Source organism: Sus scrofa, chromosome 1 (genome assembly GCF_000003025.6).
Source record: "Sus scrofa isolate TJ Tabasco breed Duroc chromosome 1, Sscrofa11.1, whole genome shotgun sequence".
NCBI classification, from domain to species: domain Eukaryota; kingdom Metazoa; phylum Chordata; class Mammalia; order Artiodactyla; family Suidae; genus Sus; species Sus scrofa.
Window position 1 is genome coordinate 71,035,027 of NC_010443.5, and position 21,872 is coordinate 71,056,898.

The window sequence follows — 21,872 nt, forward strand, 5'->3', positions numbered from 1 at the left end:
AGAACTAAGAAACATGCCTCTGAGTTCCCATCATGGCACAGTGGAAATGAATCTGACTAGTATCCATGAGGGGAAATGTCTCCAAAGGAAAGTAGGATGTATGTTGGGGTAAGAAAGGTATGAGGTATGAACATGCATTTTTGTTAAGGGAAATGAAAGTAATTTTGTCCTAAAATAAAGTTGGTTATTTCAGAATGAGAAAGAGGAAAATAAAGGACAAAATGGTTCTGAAAGTTGGGAAGACAGAGAATGACAGGACTTTACCTTGTGTGGTCAAGTTGGCTAAAATTCAATTACTAACATAAGAGTTTTTTAAAAATAACAACTAAGCTTTAACAGCAATCAGATCAGTGGTATGTTTATGTAATTTTCTTTCATCTGCTAAAACGACAGTTTTCTTTCAGTAATGGTCTGCTCCTGCTAAGAGACTGTGAAAGGTTATTCTTTACCCTTTTAAGTAATGTCTAGAAAAAGCAAAGATTTTGCATTTTATCAAAATAATTCCTTGTGCTTCATGTTGTCTTAATCAGGTCTTTGATTACTTAAAAAATGAGTCTTCTCAATATAAAGAGTTAACATTTGCTCACAACAATCACTGTCACTCTGGTTAAATAGATAATTAAGCATTGTTTCATAATAATCTGTAAACCTATTTAGTCAAGTGCCCAAAACCTTGCAATATTTTTTGACAAACGTCCCAAAATAAAATTCTAAATGAGGTCTTTTTAACCTAGAAATAACATTAGGATTTTTCAAAGGGCCCCTAGAAGCTCTCAAAAGATATGTTCTCTCTTGCCTTAGAAAAACATTAGTTATTAGGCCTATTTGATATGTTAAATTATATGTCAAATAAGAAATAACACTAAATATTCTTTACAAATGCCCTTGTGTGGATATATGTTATTAATATGTTTTCCAGAAATAATATGTTATCCATCATAATTACAGGTATTATCTTAAAATGTTGTATGTCACAGAAATAACCAAATTCCCATCAAGTGCACTATAAAGAATCCTCATCAGATCGCTAATCACAGATGTTTTTAAGTGTTTTCCCATTTACAGGCAGTTACTGTTTTACTCTGATGCTTTTGCAGAAAATACTTCATCTTCAAGGAGGTTCTGGATAATTTTCAGATCATACCACTGAACTGAGTAGGCATTTAAAGAACTCCAAGGGAAAACTGGATTCATAAAATTGCTAATAAAAGATCAAAAATCAAGAATTACAGAGGACTGGATAAAGAAGATGTGGTACATATATGCAATGGAATATTATTTGGCCATAAAAAAGAACGCAATAATCCCATTTGCAGCAACATGGATGGACCTGGAGATTATCATAGTAAATGAAGTCAGTAAGAAAGAGAAAGACAAATGTTGTATGAGATCATTAATATGTGGAATCTAACTCAAAATGATACAAAAGAACTTATTCATAAAACAGAAACAGACTCAAAGATTTCAAAACCAAACTTATAGTTACCAAAGGGGAAATACTGAGGGAAGAGAGAGATTGGGAGGCTGGGATTAGCATATACACACTACTATACACAGAACTGATCAGTAATAAGGACTTATTATATAGCTCAGGGAATCTATTCAAGTGATAGCTTACATGGGGAAAGAAATTGAAAGAGAATGCATATATACATACGTATAGCTGGGTCACTTTGCTATAACCTGAAACTAATACCACACTGTGGATCACCTATACTTCAATAAAATTTATTTTTTTAAATTAATTACATAAGCTGATGAGGGTGATTTATAATTTTTATGAATTTTTGTTTGAAACATTACTAGTTCTTTAATCTTTAATCTTTTGTTTTCCAGGTTGAAAGAAATCTTTTCTTTTAAGCTAGCTATGACTCAGCAATTTGCTAAAGTATACTTTGTGAACAAAGATGAAACAATTACTTTTTCTCCTTACCTTATCCCTTCCAAATGTGGAAACTCTCAGTGAGTATTTTTATTTTCATGGCAATATATTTACTTGCATAAGTTCAGTAAGAATCAGTTCTCTTTGTAACAGGACACAACTGAAAACACTGGTTATATTACCAAGGCTTCAATTGGAATATCATATTTGAGAGAAAAATACACAGACTCAGATATGACTAGACAACTTTAAGGAACTAAGGGTGTTAATTTTATGGAGCTAATAAAACCTTGGGAAAAACCCACCTGGTACCTTGGTGGACCTTCCTTATTCACCTGGTAAGTGAATAAGGAAGGTCACTTTCTGGAAGGCCCAGAAACTTCAAGATATTCTGAGGACCTCGATAAGAGAGGAATTCATCCAAATGTATAGGTATGGCAGGCAAAATGTGAGGACAAGTTCTTGGTTTGGCTTCTTAGCCTCCAGAGGTTTTTAAATGTTCAGTTTGAGATTCTCTGTGAAAATCTCCAGCAAAAGACTTAAAATAGTCTATATCGCCAGTTACTATTCTTGCTCCACTTATATAAATAACCAGGTCAAGTTTAATGGAACTCGACTTATTTTGCAAAAAAATTGCTTTATCACTGATAAAAATGAGATTTATGTTAGAGAAAAATCATGTTTTAAAGGAAAACTATTGTACAATCTTATGGACATCAGATTCTAGTCCATCTGTAAACTAGACTGCATACTGAATTCTTCTCATTTCCCCCAATATCTGGCTATAATTCTCCAAATTAATGTTTCCACTTTTTCTTTCACCTATCTGACTTAGAATCACTGAGAACTAAAACTGCCCCTTTTCCAAAACCATACAAGATAAAGTGGGACAACTCGATGCAAACTTCAGAGAAATAACCAAACAGTTCATAAATGGACAATCTTTGTGCCTATTGCTACATTGGCCCCTCAGAAAAATTACCAGATACATTCAAACTACAAACCAGGAAAATCTATCAGATTGCTACTGGCTCCCCTTACTCCACCTGAACATGCCTTAAGGAGTTCCCATAGTGGCTCAGCGAAAACAAATCTGAATAGTATCCATGAGGACGCAGGTTCAATCCCTGGCCTCACTCAGTGGATTGAGGATCCAGCATTGCCGTGAACTGTGATGTAGGTCGCAGACATGGCTCCAATCTTGATTTGCTATGGCTGTGGCGAATGCCAGCAGCTACAACTCAGATTTGACCCCTAGCCTGGAAACCTCCATATGCTGTGGGTACGGCCCTAAAAAGACAAAAAAAAAAAAAAAAGAAAAGAAAAGAAAATGCTTTGAGCCCAGTATCTAGAAATTTTCCTGATTGCTTTCAGAACGCAGAAACTGGACTTATCATCTCCACTAATCATTAACTTTTCTTTTGTTTCCATAGAAATGCCTCTTATAAAATAACCCGATGCTAATAATTGCTCCCCTCCCCCAAGGCCTAACTTGGGGAACCTAACTCCTGAAATGACACCACCTTTTTACTGAACTTAGTCCTATTCTAAGGACCGATACTGGCTGGATAAAATATGGAGCAATCTACCCTCTCAGGACAAGTTCAAACCTATTTACATCAGATGGCCCAACATGTTAAAATATTTCACAGTATTGCCAAAATCTCTGAACAGATTCTGAAGACCCCTAGATCACTGATTTAACTTCACTCCAGGACCCTTCAATTTTAGGATCCTGGCTAGGGACTGTACTTCAGACTATCGCCTGTATAATTAGTATAGGGTTTGCCACTATGATACTATTTAGATATACACTTTCTGGGTTACAATGTGCACTGCCCCTGACTTCTACCATATCAGCTACCGAGGCAGTTAATGTCCTCACCATTGACTCAGACTGATGCTTCAATACCATATAGTGGATTATGGTGTAAAGCCTGACAGCTGGATTTTCTCTTTTTTTGTAATGCAAGTGAGTGACTTCAGCTTTGCATGCAGAGGCATCTCAAATAAACGCAATGCCAGACCCACAACCAGATAAAAAGCCAGCCCACCCAACCGCTGCCACATCCCCCCCAACTCCAAGTTCCTTTGTTTTTATAGATCTTGGTTGATTTTAGTAAATGACCATTTGGGTCACTTACGTTTTCTCTTCCCATGCTTTAAGTTCCCGCTCTTATGTTTTAAACTCACCAATAAAGAATGAGCTTTCAAAACCCTAGGCCTCCACCCTCGACCCCAATAAAAGCAGGATCCCAGGCCAGAGAGCTCTCTTTCTACGAGCGACCTTGCTGTGTGGCCCCAGGTGTGCCATGTAATTTCCAGGTCCTGTAAGTAATAAAACTTTTTTTCCAAAGTTTCCTGGTGGTTATTGCTGAAGGGAGTCTTGCAATCATAATAAGAACCACAAGGGCTGCTCCCGCCACAACCTTGGTCATTGATAGGCAGAGACCAGCACACAAACCAAGCAGAAACCTTCTTACCCTGGAGGCATCTGACAAGAACAGCACATGTAAAAAGCTTGAATGACAGCACTTAGCCGGTTAGCTGTCATAGAAATAACATCCTGACAGTCTGCACTGGTTTCCTGTTTCCCTCCAAGAGCATCTGGTTTAGATTCCCCTGTGCCAGTGGATAGATTTTCATAGCTCCCAGGTCCTGGAGGTTCAAATGAAGGAATGGAAGTACCATCTTGATCTTGGCCTTTTTGTTTCAGTAAAATAGAAGTGATATCCGTTGAGTCCTTTTTGTTTTTCATCAGTTCTGTAGCTATTAAAACTAGCCATTCATCTAAAGAGTGCCAAAGCAATTCAAGAGGCTAAGAGGAAAAAAAAAAAAAAGGTGTTTTTTAAACGTCATTCTTAAACTGCAGGATAAAAACCCCACATAGCCAAATATTATAAAAGAAGATATTTATACTAGATAACTTCTATTTTCCCAAGTTAATGTGACAACAATGCCTTAAGGCACGTAACAAAAACATAAATGTCATATAAAAGACAATTTCTTCATTTATAGCAAAAATTTAATCTGCTTTTATTTATTCCTTGTAATAAAAAAGGAAAAAAAAACTTTAACCAAAAAAATGTATAATTTTTCCTCTTTTAAAAATTTTCTAATATCTATCTTTAAAACCATACATTACTTTTATAAACACAATCCCCCAACCTTTACTGAATTAATGTATCAACTTTTTTTTTTTTTTTTTGTCTTTTGAGGACTGCACCTGAGGCATACGGAGGTTCCCAGGCTAGGGGACTTTGAAACGGAGCTACAGCTGCCGGCCTACGCCACAGCCACAGCAATGCCAGATCCGAGATGAGTCTGCGACCTACACCACAGTTCATAACCCACTGAGCGAGGCCAGGGATCAAACCCGCAACCTCATGGTTCCTAGTCAGATTCATTTCCGCTGCGTCACAATGGGAACTCCTCAACTAGTTTTAATTACAACTCTTTTTTCAATTTAAAAAAAATTAGAATTCCAAAAGAGCTTTAGTAAGTAACTTAGTTTATCGAACTCTTTTCTTTACAGGTAATTACTGAGATTTTGAAAATGTATAATAAATTTTAAAATATGATACATTTCTATATATATACTCAAAATACACATATACAGGTGTATACACATACATACACGAAATCCATCTCATAAAAATTGTTAACTATCAAATACTGACCAGAAAATTCATTCAAAGCAAAAATTAGCAGCTTAATAAAAAAGGAAAAGATGAGAGTAAATAGTTTATTTCTACACTATTTAAAATATTCCTTTTGAGAATAATGTAGTCTTCTGCAAATCAACAGCAAATAGAATTTTATTTTCAAAATATTATGTGATCACAAATGCTACAAGACTAAGTACTACAGAAGATGAAATGCATACATCATCTCTAGTAATTAATGGTTTTTAATACAGGGAGAAATACGAATGCCCAACTACTATTAAAGGACAAGCTACTGGGGATCTAATGCACAGCATGGTGACTACAGTTATCAATACTGTACCCCTGAAAGTTTCTATGAGAGTAAAACTTAATGTTCTCACCATAACAACCACAAAGTGGTAATTATGTGTGGTGAAGGATGTGTTAACTAATAACCCTATTGCGGTAAACAATGAGCTATATATACTTGTATCAAATTATCACACTGTGCACCATACTCAACCTTATATAACAATTATATCTCAATAAAGCTGGTGGCAGTGGTGGGGGAGACCTGCTAGTACATTCTTAATCCTAAATAAAGATTAACTGTGAAGGCATGGGGTAGGAGGAAGAGAGGTGAAGGGGATAGTGGTTAAATGGTCTTCCATTCCTACACTATTATAAATATTCCTACTGAATCTTACAATAATCTATAACAGAAGAAAATATAAGGAAAGAATATATACAAACATATATAACCAAATCACTTTACTGTACACCTAAAACCAAATAGTACATCAGCTATATTTCAATAAAAATTTTAAATAAACATTCTTGAGAATTATACTTTCTAAAAATTAATATAAACGTTAATCTTTTTTATTCTTTTATGATCACAGAATGATACAAACTAGACCATACACTTCTGAAATACTCACTCTTAAATATTTCACCTAAAAGAAATATTTTTTTTTAAATCTTAAAAAAAAAAAGAAAGAATTCCATTTGTAAAGACCACTATGTAAAGAGATTATACAACCATTTTTGGAACTTTAGAAAATGTTTAAATAACCTGTTCTGTCAAGAAATTCTTTCCACTTATTATCTAATAAATTCCCCTGCTATTATCTTCAGCATTTCTTCAGATCTCCCAAACATTCTCTTTTTGAGAATATTCTACTTATTGAATTTGCAAATAATTAAATCACCTGTAAATCTTCACCTAAATATTACACCAAAAAGCTGGGGGGGCCAACTCTACCACTGTCAACAAAAAGCTAATTCACTCATTCCACAAATATTTAGTTATTAGTACATCCTAGGTAAACAGGTTATCAAAGTGAGAAAAAATTTCTGAGAAATCCTTTCTGAGGTTGACATGAGCACCCGTTTCCCCCACAAAGAAGGCTTCTTCACAGTGAAGCACAGCAGCTGGGTGCCTAACTGCGTGGAAGAAGGGCAAGGAGCAGAAGCACCAGCTGAGGTACATGGTACCTCCACTGAAAATGTCTTAACTTTAACCATGACCCAAGTTTGGGTCTATAGTTTCTCTCCATGAGAAAAACATTAAACCTCCTATAAAATATGAAAAAGAACTCTTTATGTCAGCAAAACTATTTAGCTTTACATCAGAAAAAGGACTTCAAAAAAGCAGGAACAGGCAGTGACATAAAACTGTTTGAAACAAAAGAAAAAAGTAATAATTGACCCCTAAAGGAGAAGGGCTAAAACCCCAAAAATCCCCACACTGCATGGAGGTGACATTTAAGGCAGGAAGCAATACCTGCTGCTCCTGCAGATGAGAACACTGAGCCTGAACTACACCATCCTATTGGCAAATACTGACGGACCTGTAAAAAAGAAAGGCCAATTTCCAATAATCCAGAAATAATATTCAAAAAAGCCAGATCTGTGTAAAAAACAATAGTGACAATAAAGATGCTGAGGAAAGCTAGAAAAAAAAAAATACCAAAGAATTAAGAGAATGAAGGTGGAAAAGGAAGATAAGGAAAAAGTTATCTTAGCCCTTTATTTATTTTCTCTTTTCCCCATCATTTCTTTTTCATTCATACAGACACTAACACTAAATTCCAACCTTGAAGCATTTTTACCAGAAAGTTGTCACTTTGTAGACTTGTTCAGAAAAGTCGTTCCTCAATTACAAAAAAGAATACTATGAAAATAGCTTTAATTTCTAATTGTAGTAGTAGACATAGACATTTTAAAAATTTAAACAGGTGCAAACCACATCTATGATGCTTTTTATATTCATAAATAATAATGATAAAAAACATCAGATACAAAGCACTGCACATATCAACTGTTACAGAAAAACAAGTCAATGACTATTGAAAATAGTAGGCTTCTTGGCACTACGAAAACATTTCATTTCAGAGTACTGAATGATTTTCACCACAGAATTATATTCTACCTGTAATAACAATGATTTGACAATCAAATACGACTTTCAAAATATTTCAAATTTCAAAACAAGGCAAAGCTATCATATATAATACCAAACTTGATGGACAATTTAAAGAATTTAAAGATCCACGTGCCAAAGTGAGATACAAATTTGACAGGAAAGCATTACTAGTTTAAATTCATTAATAGTATCTTAAAACTGACTATTCGCAAACTTGATAAGGTCAAATGCCACAATCCTAAAGATCAGATCTTAAAGTTTTCAATCTTTCCTGGCTTCTAAATTTTCCCAATTACAATTCTACGAAACTACTAACAGTCATAGCTTACCACTCACAAAAAAAGAGCATATCAAGATTCAGAGGCCTAAACTGTCCCCATGCTCACCCTGCTTCAATAACCAGAACTACCTTCTCCTTCAGATGTTCCAAAGTTCGAAAGGCTCTAGATAAAAATCTCTTAACACTGAAAGAATGGCTAAGTGTTAAGATTAACTTAAAGGACTTTTAAGATAAATCAGAAAACTAGTAACAGGATGTTAAACAATTTCACCTACTAAAAACACATGGCCTATAAACCCACTCATTCTTAATGGAAAACCCATTAGCTAATCCTAGCAATAAAGAGACATGTTAGAGTACCTAGTTAATGAAATGGAAAGTAGGGATCAATTGCTACCTTAGACAAAATGTGGTAAAAATTAAAACGGTATTTTCAGGCTAACACTGCAGCAACTCAGCAAATGGTTCAGATTTTTACAACTTCAATCACCCCGCAATGAACAGAAACCCTTACACACATGGATGGTAATACAGTTTCTATTTTTATCCTTATAAGTGGGAGGGCAGATCATTTTGCCATTCCCCAAAGAGTCTACATTTAATTCATAAAATTAGACAGAAAGAGACTAATCAATTTCTTAATAACACTTGTTAATGTTTTTTAAAAAACTGGCTACGTTTCATAAAAAAATGTTTTAACAAAGTGAAAGGTCAAAATTTAAAAGAAATTAAGTGGTCAGAGACAAAAGCAGTTGTCAATAATACAGAAAAAATTACCTTAAAAAAAGAAACAGGGATACTAGCAAATGAAATAAAACAGAAATAACTTTATATATTTTACATATATATAAATATATAACAATCAAAACCAGAGTCTGAATTCCATAAAAGAAAAACACTTACACCCTCTTCTACTGTTTTATCTGTACTGACCAGCTAGGTAAAAAAATAGCATTTAAATCAAGCACTATGGAGTGCCCATCATGGCTCAGCAGTTAACAAACCCGACTAGCATCCATGAGGAAAAGGACAAGGGTTCGATCCCTGGCCTCACTCAATAAGTCAAGGATCTGGTGTAGCCATGAGCTGTGGTGTAGGTCACAGACGCAGCTCTGATCCTGCATTGCTGTGGCTGTGGTGTAGGCTGGTGGCTATAGCTCTGAATCAAACTCCAGCCTGGGAACCTCCATATGCTGAGGGCGTGACCCTAAAAAGATAAATAAATAAATAAATAAATAAATAAAGCACTAAACCCAGAGTTCCCATTGTGGCTCAGCTATAACGAACCAGGCTAGTATATCCACGAGACCCAGGTTTGATCCCTGGCCTCGCTCAGTGGGTTAAGGGTCCAGCATTGCTGTGAGCTCTGGTGTAGGTCGCAGATCCTGCTCAGCTCCCACGGTTGCTGTGACTATGGCACAGGGCTGCAACTATAGCTCTAATTCAATCCCTGGCCTGGGAACTTCCATATGCTGTGGGTGTGGCCCTAAAATGCAAAAAATAAAATAAAATAAAATGAATCAAACACTAAATGCCTACAGAGAGGCTACTTAGCACATAGTTATTTTGATATCATCAGCAATATGTGAGAGATTGGAAATATTGACAATAATGAATGAATATAATCTATATGTAATTTACATAATAGTGACATGTCTATGCCTGGTTTGACTGTCTATTCATCATTATAGATTAGAAGAAAATAAATCAGGGGTAGATTCAGTAACTAAAAGCATGAGCCATACCTGAACACATTAAGAACAAATTCCTGTAATGTGAACCTCTGAACAGTAAAACCTACTTAAAACAGCACTAAAGAAACAGAGGATCAATAATTCAGATTCAAATTTTACAGAGAGTAAGTTATCACTTCTGACTAACTAGAGAAAGTGGTTTGTTAAAAAGCTAAAATCTACAAGAAGATGCATAACTTCCTTCTTCCAGGAGATGGCACAATAGGGGAAAAGAAGGAACGAACACACACACACACACACACACACACACACGCACACGCACGTGAGAAGAAAAAGGCATGCACATGTGTGGCTGTGCACATGTGTGGCTGTGCACATGTGTGGCTGAACACTCTCCTGCCCCAATTTTTTTTTAAAAAGAGAGTGAAGTAGACAAACAGATGCACAGATACTTACATATACCAATTCTAAAAGGCTATCATACCTATACTAGGTATTAAAGAATCAACTAATATCAAAATGTTTGCAGACCAATTACTTGTGTCTGCCAAAAATTTGCCATGTAAGAAAAGAATCATTTAGTGTACATCATTAATTTAACTTTATATAAATTAAATTTCATAGATAATAAACTTGTCAATCACTACAAGTTTTTTTAAGGAATGCCTCATAAAAACATTTACAGTACCTTTTAGATAGACACTCAAAAGACTGTTTAAAAAATATAATTTTTCATGAACCCAAAAGCTAATTTTATACTATGAAAAGCTCCAGAGATAAATTACCTTTAAAAAAAATTACATGAAAAGTTACTATACATTTGTCCAAAATCTGAGTTATCTGAAAATATAATGCCACAAAAAAGCATTAACAGGAATTCCCGTTGTGGCTTAGCAGTTAACAAACCCAACCAGTATCCATGAGGATGCAGGTTCGACCCCTGACCTTGCTCAGTGGGTTAAGGATCCGTCATCACCGTGAGCTGTGGCGTAGGCTGCAGACGCAGCTCAGATCCCGCATTGCTGTGGCTGTGGCCGTTAGCTACAGCCCTGATTGGACCCCTAACCTGGGAACCTCTATATGCCGTGGGTATAGCCCAAAAAATACAAAAAAAAAAAAAAAAAGCAGCAGCAACTGAAGCAATACAAATACATTAAGAAAATATCTCAGGAGTTCCCGATGTGGCATAACAGGATCAGCAGAACCAGGATACTGGTTTGATCCCTGGACTAGTGCAGCGGGTTAAAGGAACCAGCAATGCCACAGCGCAGCATAGGTCATAACTGTGGCTTGAATCTGATCCCTGGCCTGGGAACTTCATATGCCATAGGGTGGCCAAAAAAAGAAAAAGAAAAAATCTCAATGATTATTCCTTGAATGATTAGTAAACCCAGTAAATGAAAGTAAACCTACACATGGACATATAGAGGGACACAAAGAGAAGACACACAGTAATAAAACCTAAATAAAAACTGGACATTTTATTTCTTTCTAAATAAGAAATATATTTTTTGAAGTTCTCGTCATTGCACAGCAGAAACGAATCCGACTAGGAACCATGGTATTGCAGGTTCAATCCCTGGCCTCACTCAGTGAGTTAAGGATGCAGTGTTGCCATGAGCTGTGGTGTAGGTTGCAGATGCAGCTTGGATCTGGCGTTGTTGTGGCTCTGGTGTAGGTCAGCAGCTACAGCTCTGATTAGACCTCTAGCCTGGGAACCTCCATATGCCGAGGGTGAGGCCCTAAAGTGACAAAAGACCAAAAAAAAAAAAAAAAAAAAGAAAGAAAAAAAAAGAAAAGAATATGTTGTTTTTTTATGTATGATGGCTGCATATTGCCATATTAAAGACCTGTATGCCAATTAAAAAGTAGATTTAAGCATATCTTTACTCTTAGAATAAAACAGTAATGAAATTAAAATTTTCCCTCTAAGAAAAACATAAAAAGCTCACCAATTAAGACAAGCTGTTGATTAAAGATGAAAGGAGAAAGGTGTGTCTAAGTTTAAACAGTAGCATGGGTATAAACCAAACTTACATCCTGCTTATGAGACTTTGGACTAATGAATACATGCTTTGCCAAATTAATCTCTTCTATATTTATCTTCCTAACAGTATCATGTACTTTTCTGACCTTAAAAACCTGGCTTCTTGGAGTTTTATTCCCATTGTAGCCCATATCGATTCCATTACTGGGAGAGGATGGACCAATTCGAAAGACATGACAAAATATCCTCACGATCCTTAAAAGGCTCTTCATTTGAGCATCATAATTACTAGATATGCTGAAAATAAAAATTAAAATATGAACAGATTAGATGGAATAAAACAAGTTACATCTTAAAATACTTATTTCAAAGCATTTTCATTACATTTACCATCTGTTTCATAATATAACAAATAAAATTTCTTTACTATCTTGATATGGGATGGAATGCTTTACTTCTCAGGAAGTTATTAGCAAATACATATTATTTGGATTGCATATGAATGATCTGTTAACTTTTAAGCAACTAGGAGTTCCCTTCATTACTCAGCAGAAATGAATCTGATTAGCATCCATGAGGACACAGGTTCGATCCCTGCCTTGCTCAGTGGGTTAAGGATTCAGCATTGTCATGAGCTGTGGTGTAGGTCACAGAGGCGCTAGGATCTGGCATTGCTGTGGCTGTGCCATAGGTGGGCACCTGTAGCTCTGATTAGACCCCTAGCCTGGGAACCTCCATAAGCCAAGGGTGCCGCCCTAAAAAGACAAAAAACAAAAACAAAAAAACCTTTTAAGCAACTAGAATATAACCAATTATCAAAAGCATAAAATGTGAAGAATATCACCACTATAGAACAGTGTATTTGTAAATTAAACTGATTGTTTAAAACTCTGAGAACATTTCACTAAGAACCAACAGAAATGTTAAGGAGTTCCTGGTGGCCTAGCAGTTAAGGATTTGGCTTTGTCACTGCTGTGGCTCAGGTTCAATCGCAGACTGGGAAATTTCCACAGGCCATTGGCTCAGCCAAAAAAAAAAAATGTTGATTATGATCTTGGGCCAAGCCACAGCTCAACTGCAGAGCTGAACTCTACTATTCCATCCATAGTCCAGTTGCCCCTAACCCACCTCAAAATAACAACCAACTGTTCACATGTAGAACATGTACACAATGAATAGTCTTAAAGTAACCATTTGCATCAGGGTGATTCTCTATATAATGGGTTCTCTAGTGACTGTACATAATAAAGGAAATACATCCTCCTATGAAAAAAACTAAGATCCAAAAACACTAAACCATATTAGATATAAACTTTCTTTGACAAATCAAAAAGCCCTTCAGAAATTCACAGTGCCTGGGGATTATTCATCATCATGAATATCAATCATTATCTTTACACAGAAAAACCAGGGATTATTTGGCTAAATGTGTATCGAATCTAATGACACATCTTTTTAAAAAAATGTTGTTCAGGCGGTGGTTTTATTTTGAAATCCCCAACATTAGTTATCTTGCATTACAATAGTTAAACAAAAGCAGAATAAAGAGTTGCATAAAATTTTGGGCAGAATGGAATGACTGTCTGTATAAATTTAATCATCAAAGCTTACCCTATCTTAGTTCCTTAGTTCATTAAAATCTCCCTCTATGTTATTTTTAGGTATCCTCTACCATTAAAAACAATAATGATTAGTAACAAAGAAATAGTAACAAAGAAATAGTAAATGTTTTCTCTAAGTATTCCAATTTGATATGTGACAGTGTATTTTCTACTCTGGTAAAAACTGAACCAAAACTTCCTGACATTTTTACTTAAACATTCATCTTGTTTTATTCTAAAAATCATTAAATGGTTAAAAACAATCAATAAAAATTATCTATCAGTTACAAGTGTTAATAAAATCTAACAGATATTGCTACTCATGCTGTATATGAGTAAGATATTTAAAAACATTAGCAAAACTTTCTCTATTTTAGTAACTTCGAATAAAATGCATGGAGAATCATTAGTTTAACCAGAACTGATTTTTATATATTTGTCTTTCCAAAGTTGTTTCTAATTCCTTATCATAAGACTGTTGATTCTAACAAAACAGAAATGCAATTTGAAACTATTTCCTTCTTTTATTGTGTTACAGCTCTTGTAAAAGCTAACTCCAATGACTCAAATTCTTCTATGAGAAAGATGTGAATTTAATTTTCCTCTGCAAAACTACCATAGAGAGATACTTTAGTTTCCTAATCTAGTGAACACCTCATGAGTTATCATAAAGTAATAAGTATTTTCTTACACAATGGAACCTAAATATCATCAATTATTAATACAGTCTAAAAATCTTATATTACTTTACCCAGTTTAAACTTCTTCTAAGCTAAGTCGCTGATCTAAAAAAAAAAGTCATTTTTCACTTTCCAACCAATGGAATATCTCTTTCATATGATACAAAAAGATCATAAAATCCAAACTTCATTACAAACTTCTCCAGTTAGTTCATCATAAAATAACAATTTCTTCCCAAGACACCAGGTCTTAATATAAAAGCTTAGGATTTCCCGTCATGGCGCAGTGGTTAACAAATCTGACTGGGAACCATGAGGCTGCAGGTTCAATCCCTGGCCTTGCTCAGTGGGTTAAGGATCCGGCATTGCCGTGAGCTGTGGTGTAGGTTGCAGATGCAGCTCGGATCTCACGTTGCTGCGGCTCTGGCGTAGGCCGGCAGCTGCAGCTCCGATTCGACCCCTAGCCTGGGAACCTCCATATGCCTCGGGAGCGGCCCTAGAAAAGGCAAAAAGACAAAAAATAAATAAATAAATAAAAATAAACAAAAACTTAAAAATTAGTTTCCTAATTAAAAGCCTTGTCAATATACTTACCTTTGGTTAATATAATAGTATACTTTCATTCAGTGTCTTACTTAACAAATGGCTGTGATTTCCCTTTTCACTTGCACATTGACAATTATCTTTACCTTCAATCATAAATATACAGAAAGCAAGATAACTCCTTAGTTTAGTGAAACACAACACTATATGCAAAAGGACCCTCAGTAAATATTTATTATCTTTAGCAAATATTCCTAGAATCCATTAGACAAAAGTCTATTTTCCCCAAAGTGCTAAACAACATCTCAGTCGTCATTAATTAATATATATTTAAATCTGTTATTTTCTTAATTAAAACTTCTATTAACATAAGTGGCCAAAATTACATCACATTGTGAGTTAAGAAACAAAAAAAGATTGACGAATAAATGAACCAAAGGAAGACAATCTGCAAAAGTACCATTAAACATAAATTGGCAGAGAGGAATGATGTGTATTTGAGATGCTTTTAAAAACCTACGTTGGTAGCTGTGGTGATAGAAAATACACATATTGTTCTCTGCCCCAGGACGGGTTCCTGGCACTGAGCTCCTAAAACCATTCGAATTCCCTAAGTGATAAGAACACTAGGAGCATCTTTTGTTCTAATATTTGGTCTCTGACCCTAGTTCCTGATAGAGAGTTTCTAAATTTCCTTGGAATTTCCTAGGTGACAGCAGTATCTTTGGTTCTAATGAGGCAACTCTTAGCGGGCTCTTGGATGGCGGCTAGTCATCAGAAAGACCAAGCAATAATTAGAAACCTGAAATTTTCAGCCCCATAACCCATTCTCCAGAGAAAGGTGAGGCGCTAGGGATGAAGTTTAATAATCAGCACGCCTATGGGATGGAGTCTCCATTAAAAAACCCCAAAACAGGGGTTCAGGGAATTTCCAGGTTGGTGAACACAGACATATAAGGGAGGATGACACACCCCATTTCCACAGACAGAAGCTCCTGTACTGGGACCCTCCTAGGCCTCACCTATGTATCTCTTCATCCAGTTTCTCACCTGTCTCCTTTATCATATCCTTTAACTAACTGGTAAAGGAAAGTGTTTCCCTGAATTCTGTGAGCTGTTGTAGGAAATAACTGAATCCACGAGGGAAGAGGTCAAGAAAACCTCCAATCGTAGTCAGAGTCAACAAAAGTCGGGGGTAAACCACTACTTGCAACAGCATCTAAGTTGGCCCTAACAGCAAATTCTATAAAGCATTTGAAAGGCATCTTTGTAAGTGGTAAGGTAGTACAGTTTAGCAAAGAAATTTTAAAACTTGTTCTGGCCATGGATCCTTCTCTATTACCCTGTTTCTCCTGTTCCACTAATACCTCTGTCATTTTTAAGAGCTAAATTGGAATCCAGGACCTGCTCTTTATTAGTAAGGACATGGATCCCTATCCTTCTATGCATTAGCCTGGCAAATCGCTGAACTTAGCTTTTCTTATATATAAAATGGAGATGATAACATCTAAACCATAAAGCTACTGTGAGATTTAAATAAAATAATGTATTTGAATGTTCCTTAGCTTATCAGTACCTACTTAGTATGTATTAAAGGTGAACTTAAAAGAAAAACATAGATACATAAAAACCTAAATGCCTTCTGATTAATACATAAGAGCAGAAAACAGAAAAAAAGATTTAAGTACAGAAAAAAAAAAAGTTTTCTAATGTAAGAAAACAAGTTAAAAGTATTATGGGATAATTTTTTAAAAAATCATCATTATCGGAGTTCCCATGGTGTGGTGGAAGCAAATCCACTAGGATTTGCTTGGTGGAAGCAAATCCGACTAGGTGTGGTGGAAGCAAATCCGACTAGGAGACATGAGGTTGCGGGTTCAATCCCTGGCCTCGCTCAGTGGGTTCAAGGACCAGAGTTGCTGTGAGCTATGGAGTAGGTCACAGACGAGGCTCAGATCCTGTGTTGCTGTGGCTGTGGCATAGATGGGCAGCTATAGCTCTGATTCAACCTCTAGCCTGGAAACCTCCATATGCTCCGGGTGTGGCCCTAAAAAGACCAAAAAAAAAAAAAATCATCATCTCTAACAGCAGCAGCATCTCCACTAGGTGCCAGATACTTGCCTGGCACGTTAAGCACTTATCATTTCATTCTTACAACAATGTATTAAGATATTTACTATCATTTTCCAAGAAAATAAAATACTGACTGGACTATAAATTAAATGTAGGGTGAGATCTTATCTGTTTTATTCACCATTATGTAGCAGATAGCCTAGTAGACAACAGACACCTAAAAGTATGTGTTGGATGGGTGGAAGGAAAACTAAGAAGTCACTTACTGAGGTCACAGAGTAAATGATGATGTTTGGATTTAAACCTGAGTCACGCTGACTCCAGAGCCCATGCTTTTACTTAGTATATCCTGGAAAGTCCTTATCATATAAATGGATTAACAGAAATGACTAAATAAAAAGAGAGCATTATATAAAGCTGGAATTAAATGAATCTTACAGTCTAAAGTAGCCTCAAAGGGAGAAAGAGAATAATTTTTTAAAACTGGCAAATGAGTAGAACTGCTGAAGAAAGACTTTGTGGATAAAAAAACACATGAAGGTGATCTTAGCACCCTTAAGTGTAAGGGGCCTTCTAAGAAAATAGTACAAAGTGTGATTCTGGTTTGAAGTATATGAAAAGTATGAAAGAACATAGAAACAAAGGGCTAGCACAATGAACTTGACAATGTAGCTGATTTATTGAACAGCATGGAGTAGGAAGGAGGAAATTCCAGTTGCAAGTAGAGAGATGAGAGAAGACCATGATGTAGTCTATGACCGTCAACCTATTAAAAGCTGAGATGAGGCGTTCTATTGTGGCTCAGCAGGTTAAGGATCCAGCATTGTCACTGCTGTGGTGCATGTTCAATCTCTGGCCTGGGAACTTCCCCGTGCCTCAGGGACAGGAGAAAAAAAAAAAAGTTGAGGTGAAAAGAAAGCTACAAAGGAAGAAAGCATCCAAATTAGAAGTGTGCCAAATTTTTAAGCAAAGAAGTAACACCTTAACCACTTCTAAACGGCTGATTACTCCTAACTGGGGTGGCTAACTACATACCAAGAAGTGTAGTTGCAGAAAACGTATACAGGCATTAATCTCAAGGACTCGGCAATGAGCCATTAAAACCACAGAATTGGAAAGCATAAAAACCTGAACTGAGAGGGATAGTTCAAGGAGAAAACTTTACAAAGAACGATGAGGATTCTTCAGCACTAGCCTATACTCAGTTTATATAATATTGATCAAGATTCCTAAACTACTTTTTTGATTCTTCTATATGAACATTTTACATGCCTAGTCAACACAATCATTTTATAAAACTGTAGTCAAATATGCCCAAATTCACTTAAGTCAGTCTCTATTTTTAGTCTTCTTTAGAGAGACTCAAGCCTCCTCAGGAATAGCTGATTGCCCTGGTCCTTTGAAATAACACAATGATAACTCAGCAAAGCTTTATAACATCTTATACTGACAAAAAGAATCCAACAAAATAAACTATTCTCAGACAAGCCTAAAAGAAGACAACGTTGACAGATACTAATTCCCACTGATTTTGCTTATATTTTGAAACACTTACCTAAGCAATTTATGACCATTTGTTGTGGCAACTTCAGCAAGGCTTGTTAGAATCTTTAAATACTGGCTTTCACTTTGCTGAGACAAATGTTCCAGAACCTGCCGTAACTGAATTTTTTTACAAATTAAAAAAAATGTGATTACATAATAATCCATAAACTTTATCAAGAAATTAAGTACCTTTAGTTTAATAAATATTACAAATCGAGTCCTTTATAGTTATATAAATTCAAAAGCTAAGCTATAAAATAGTTGTTTAAAACCACCCAGTAAAAAAGTATAAACAAGAAGAACAAAAATCACCAAGTTTATTTACAGAAAATTCCAAACTTCTAAAATGTAAGAAAAACTTAAACCTTGCAACAATTCAAAGAGTAGAGCTATTATAAATACAGAGTTCAGTAACCTATGATTACCAACCATAACATGATATTCCTTCTTAGATTCTTTATTCTACCTATGGGAAATATTTGATTATCTTAAGGAGAGACCAAATACCCAGAGAACAGAAGATTCATAGGGCCAAAGACTAGCACAAAGTTTATTAATTGTCATAAAATTCATACTTATAATGCAGATAAGCAAATTAAAATTATTAAAATATTTATAATAAAATTACTAAACACATTTATAAAATATCATACACACTAAATACGAACAAAGGTTGTTCATTTACAAGCTACAAGCACAATTATATTACCATGTTTTCTCGGAGATCTTCATTCTGTGTCATTTGAATAATTGTCTGGAAAAGCCTAGGGTGATACTGAATTAATACTTCACACGTCTCTCCATAACCACCCTAAAAACAGCAGTTTAGATTACCTTAGGTTAAAAACAAAGTTCCTAGAAGAAAATTTGTTTCTTCTACACATAAATCTGACACTAAATGTCTGAGTTTTCTACTCCAAGCAATTCTCCAATTCTCCAATTGGCTGTCCTACTCCAATTCTCCAACTGGCTATCAATTCTGATGCTAACAAGGCGGAGGTAGTGCAGACCACACAGTAGGGGCTTAGTCCCACAAGAGTGCCCCTACTTTGGAAGCCAATCACAAGTCCAACTCACCCAGACTTCTAACTAACCAGCTATAGATAAGGAGTTCCCATGACCTCATCCTGAGGTTTGATCATTTGCTAGAACAGCTCACAGAACTCAGGAAAACATTTTACTTACCACTAACTGTTTATTACTAAGGATACAACTCAGAAACAGCCCAATGGAAGAGATGTGAATGGTCAAGTATGTAGGAAGGGGCAGAGAGCTCCAGATCCCATTCTGGGCATGCTGCCCTCCAACACTGTGATGTGTTCATCAACCTGGAAGCTCTCTAGGAACCCTGCTGTTGGGGGTCTTTATGAAAGTTCCATTACAGAGGCACAATTAGTCACTGGCTATCAGTCACTGGTAAATGAACTCAAAGTCCAGTCTCTAACTCCTCCTCAGGAGTGGGGGAGGAGGTTAGCTCCTCTGTCAACCAGTTAGCCCCTTTCCTAAAGCTATCTAGGGCTTCTCATCTGCCGGTCATTTCATTAATAAACAAAAAGATATTCTTATCACTCAGGAGGTTCCAAGAGTCTGTGCAGCTCTTGTGTTAGGTACTGGGATGAAGACCAATACTTATTTCTTATACTATCACAGTTCCTCTTAAATATCATATTCTTCGCGGAATAAAAATCTTTGCACCTATCTCATTTGAGAATAAAGTGATTTCACCTGTCTCAGTTTCAATTACAATGTAAGAGACTAATACATGCATTACCAACATACCTGTACACATAAATCCAGAGGAGTTACTCCATTTTTATCTGGCAGGTATTTGGCTCCTCGTAATAAAAGAATCTGTGCTGTATCTCTCTGACCATGACTGTACAGAAATAGAACCAAGTTAAACCTATAGTCTTTTTAAAGTCTTTCTCTATAAATTATGGACTATGAATATCAACCAACACAGGATTAACAATTTTAAAAAATTGAGATTAAGACCTGAACTATAACCTCAAAAGTTAGAAAAATTTCCCAGTGTTGTCATACTTTTACAATGTAGATAAGAAAATGACCTACTAAATTGCAGTAGGCACATGAAAAGATGCTCAACATCACTAATTATTAGACAAATGCAAACCAAAACTACAATGAGGTGTCAAACTCACACTGGTCAGAATGGCCATCATTAACAAATCTACAAATAACAAATGCTGGAGAGGGTATGAAGAAAGGGGAACCTTCCTACACTGTTCACAGGAATGTAAATTGGTACAATCACCATGGAAAACAGTACATAGGTTCATGAGAAAACTAAAAATAAAATTACCATATGATCCAGCAATCCCAGACAAAACTATAATTCAAAAAGATACATGCACCCCTACACTCACAGTAGCACTATTCACAATAGCCAAGACAGGCAACAACCTAAATGTCCAGGGACAATAAACAGATTAAGAAGATGTGGTACAGGAGTTCCTACTGTGGCACAGTGGGTTAAAAATCTGACTGCAGCCTCTAGCAGCTCAGGCTGCTACAGAGGCATAGGTTTGATACCTGGCCCAGTGCAATGGGTTAAAGGATGTGGCGTTGCCACAGCTGTAGCACAGTTAGCAGCCGCAGCTTGAATTCAATCTCTGGTCTGGGAAATTCCATCTGCCAGGAGTGTGGCCATTAAAAAAAAAAAAAAAAAAAAAAAAAAAAAGATGCAGTACATATATACAATGGAATACCACTCAGCAATAAAAGCAAATGAAATAATGCCATTCGCAGCCACATGGATGCAACTAGAGATTATCATACTAAGTAAAGTCAGACAGAGAAAGACAAATACCATATGCTATCACTTATACGTGGAACCTAAAATATGGCACAAAAGAACCTATACAAAACAAAAACTGACTCACAGACATGGAGATCAGACTTGAGGTTGCCAAGCGGAAGTAGGGAGACAGTGGAAGTTTGTGGTTAGTAGATGCAAACTATCACATGCAGAATGTATAAGCAGGAGTTCCCATCATGGCACAGTGGAAACAAGTCCAACTACGAAACATGAGGTTGTGGGTTCTATCCCTGGCCTTGCTCAGTAGGTTATGGATCTGGCATTGCTGTGAGCTGTGGTGTAGGTCGAAGGGGTGGCTCGGATCCTGCATTGCTGTGGCTGTGGCTGGCAGCTGTAGCTCCAATTCTCCAGTTTGACCCATAGCCCAGGAACCTCCATATGCTGCAGGTGTAGGCTTAAAAAGAAAAGAAAAAAAAAAGGATAAACAACAAGGTCCTACTGTGTAGCACAGGGAACTATATCCAATCTCCTGGGAGAAACCATGATGAAAAATAATATATAAAAAAAGAATGTATATATGTATGTACGACTGAGTCACTTTGCTGTACAAAGAAATTTGCAAAACATTGTAAATCAACTGTACTTTCATTTAAAAAAAAACTTAATGACAGGTATTATAATAGCAGAAAGTAATTCCAAAAATTCTTTTACCATATCCCCAGGCTCAGACTAT

At 36.0% G+C, this 21,872-nt stretch overlaps 1 protein-coding gene across 2 annotated transcripts in view; it reads right to left on the reverse strand.

Moving 5' to 3' along the window:
- The window catches only part of HACE1 (HECT domain and ankyrin repeat containing E3 ubiquitin protein ligase 1), a 110,966-nt gene that overhangs the window by 40,994 nt on the left and 48,100 nt on the right, over positions 1-21,872 (reverse strand). For both annotated transcript variants that reach the window (XM_021096191.1, NM_001195340.1), the window contains 5 exons: positions 20,140-20,236; positions 19,070-19,171; positions 18,371-18,477; positions 12,065-12,215; positions 4,366-4,700 (listed from right to left, as the gene is read on the reverse strand). In XM_021096191.1, coding sequence (XP_020951850.1) covers positions 4,366-4,700; positions 12,065-12,215; positions 18,371-18,477; positions 19,070-19,171; positions 20,140-20,236 — 792 coding nt within the window. The remainder of the gene's footprint in view (positions 1-4,365; positions 4,701-12,064; positions 12,216-18,370; positions 18,478-19,069; positions 19,172-20,139; positions 20,237-21,872) is intronic.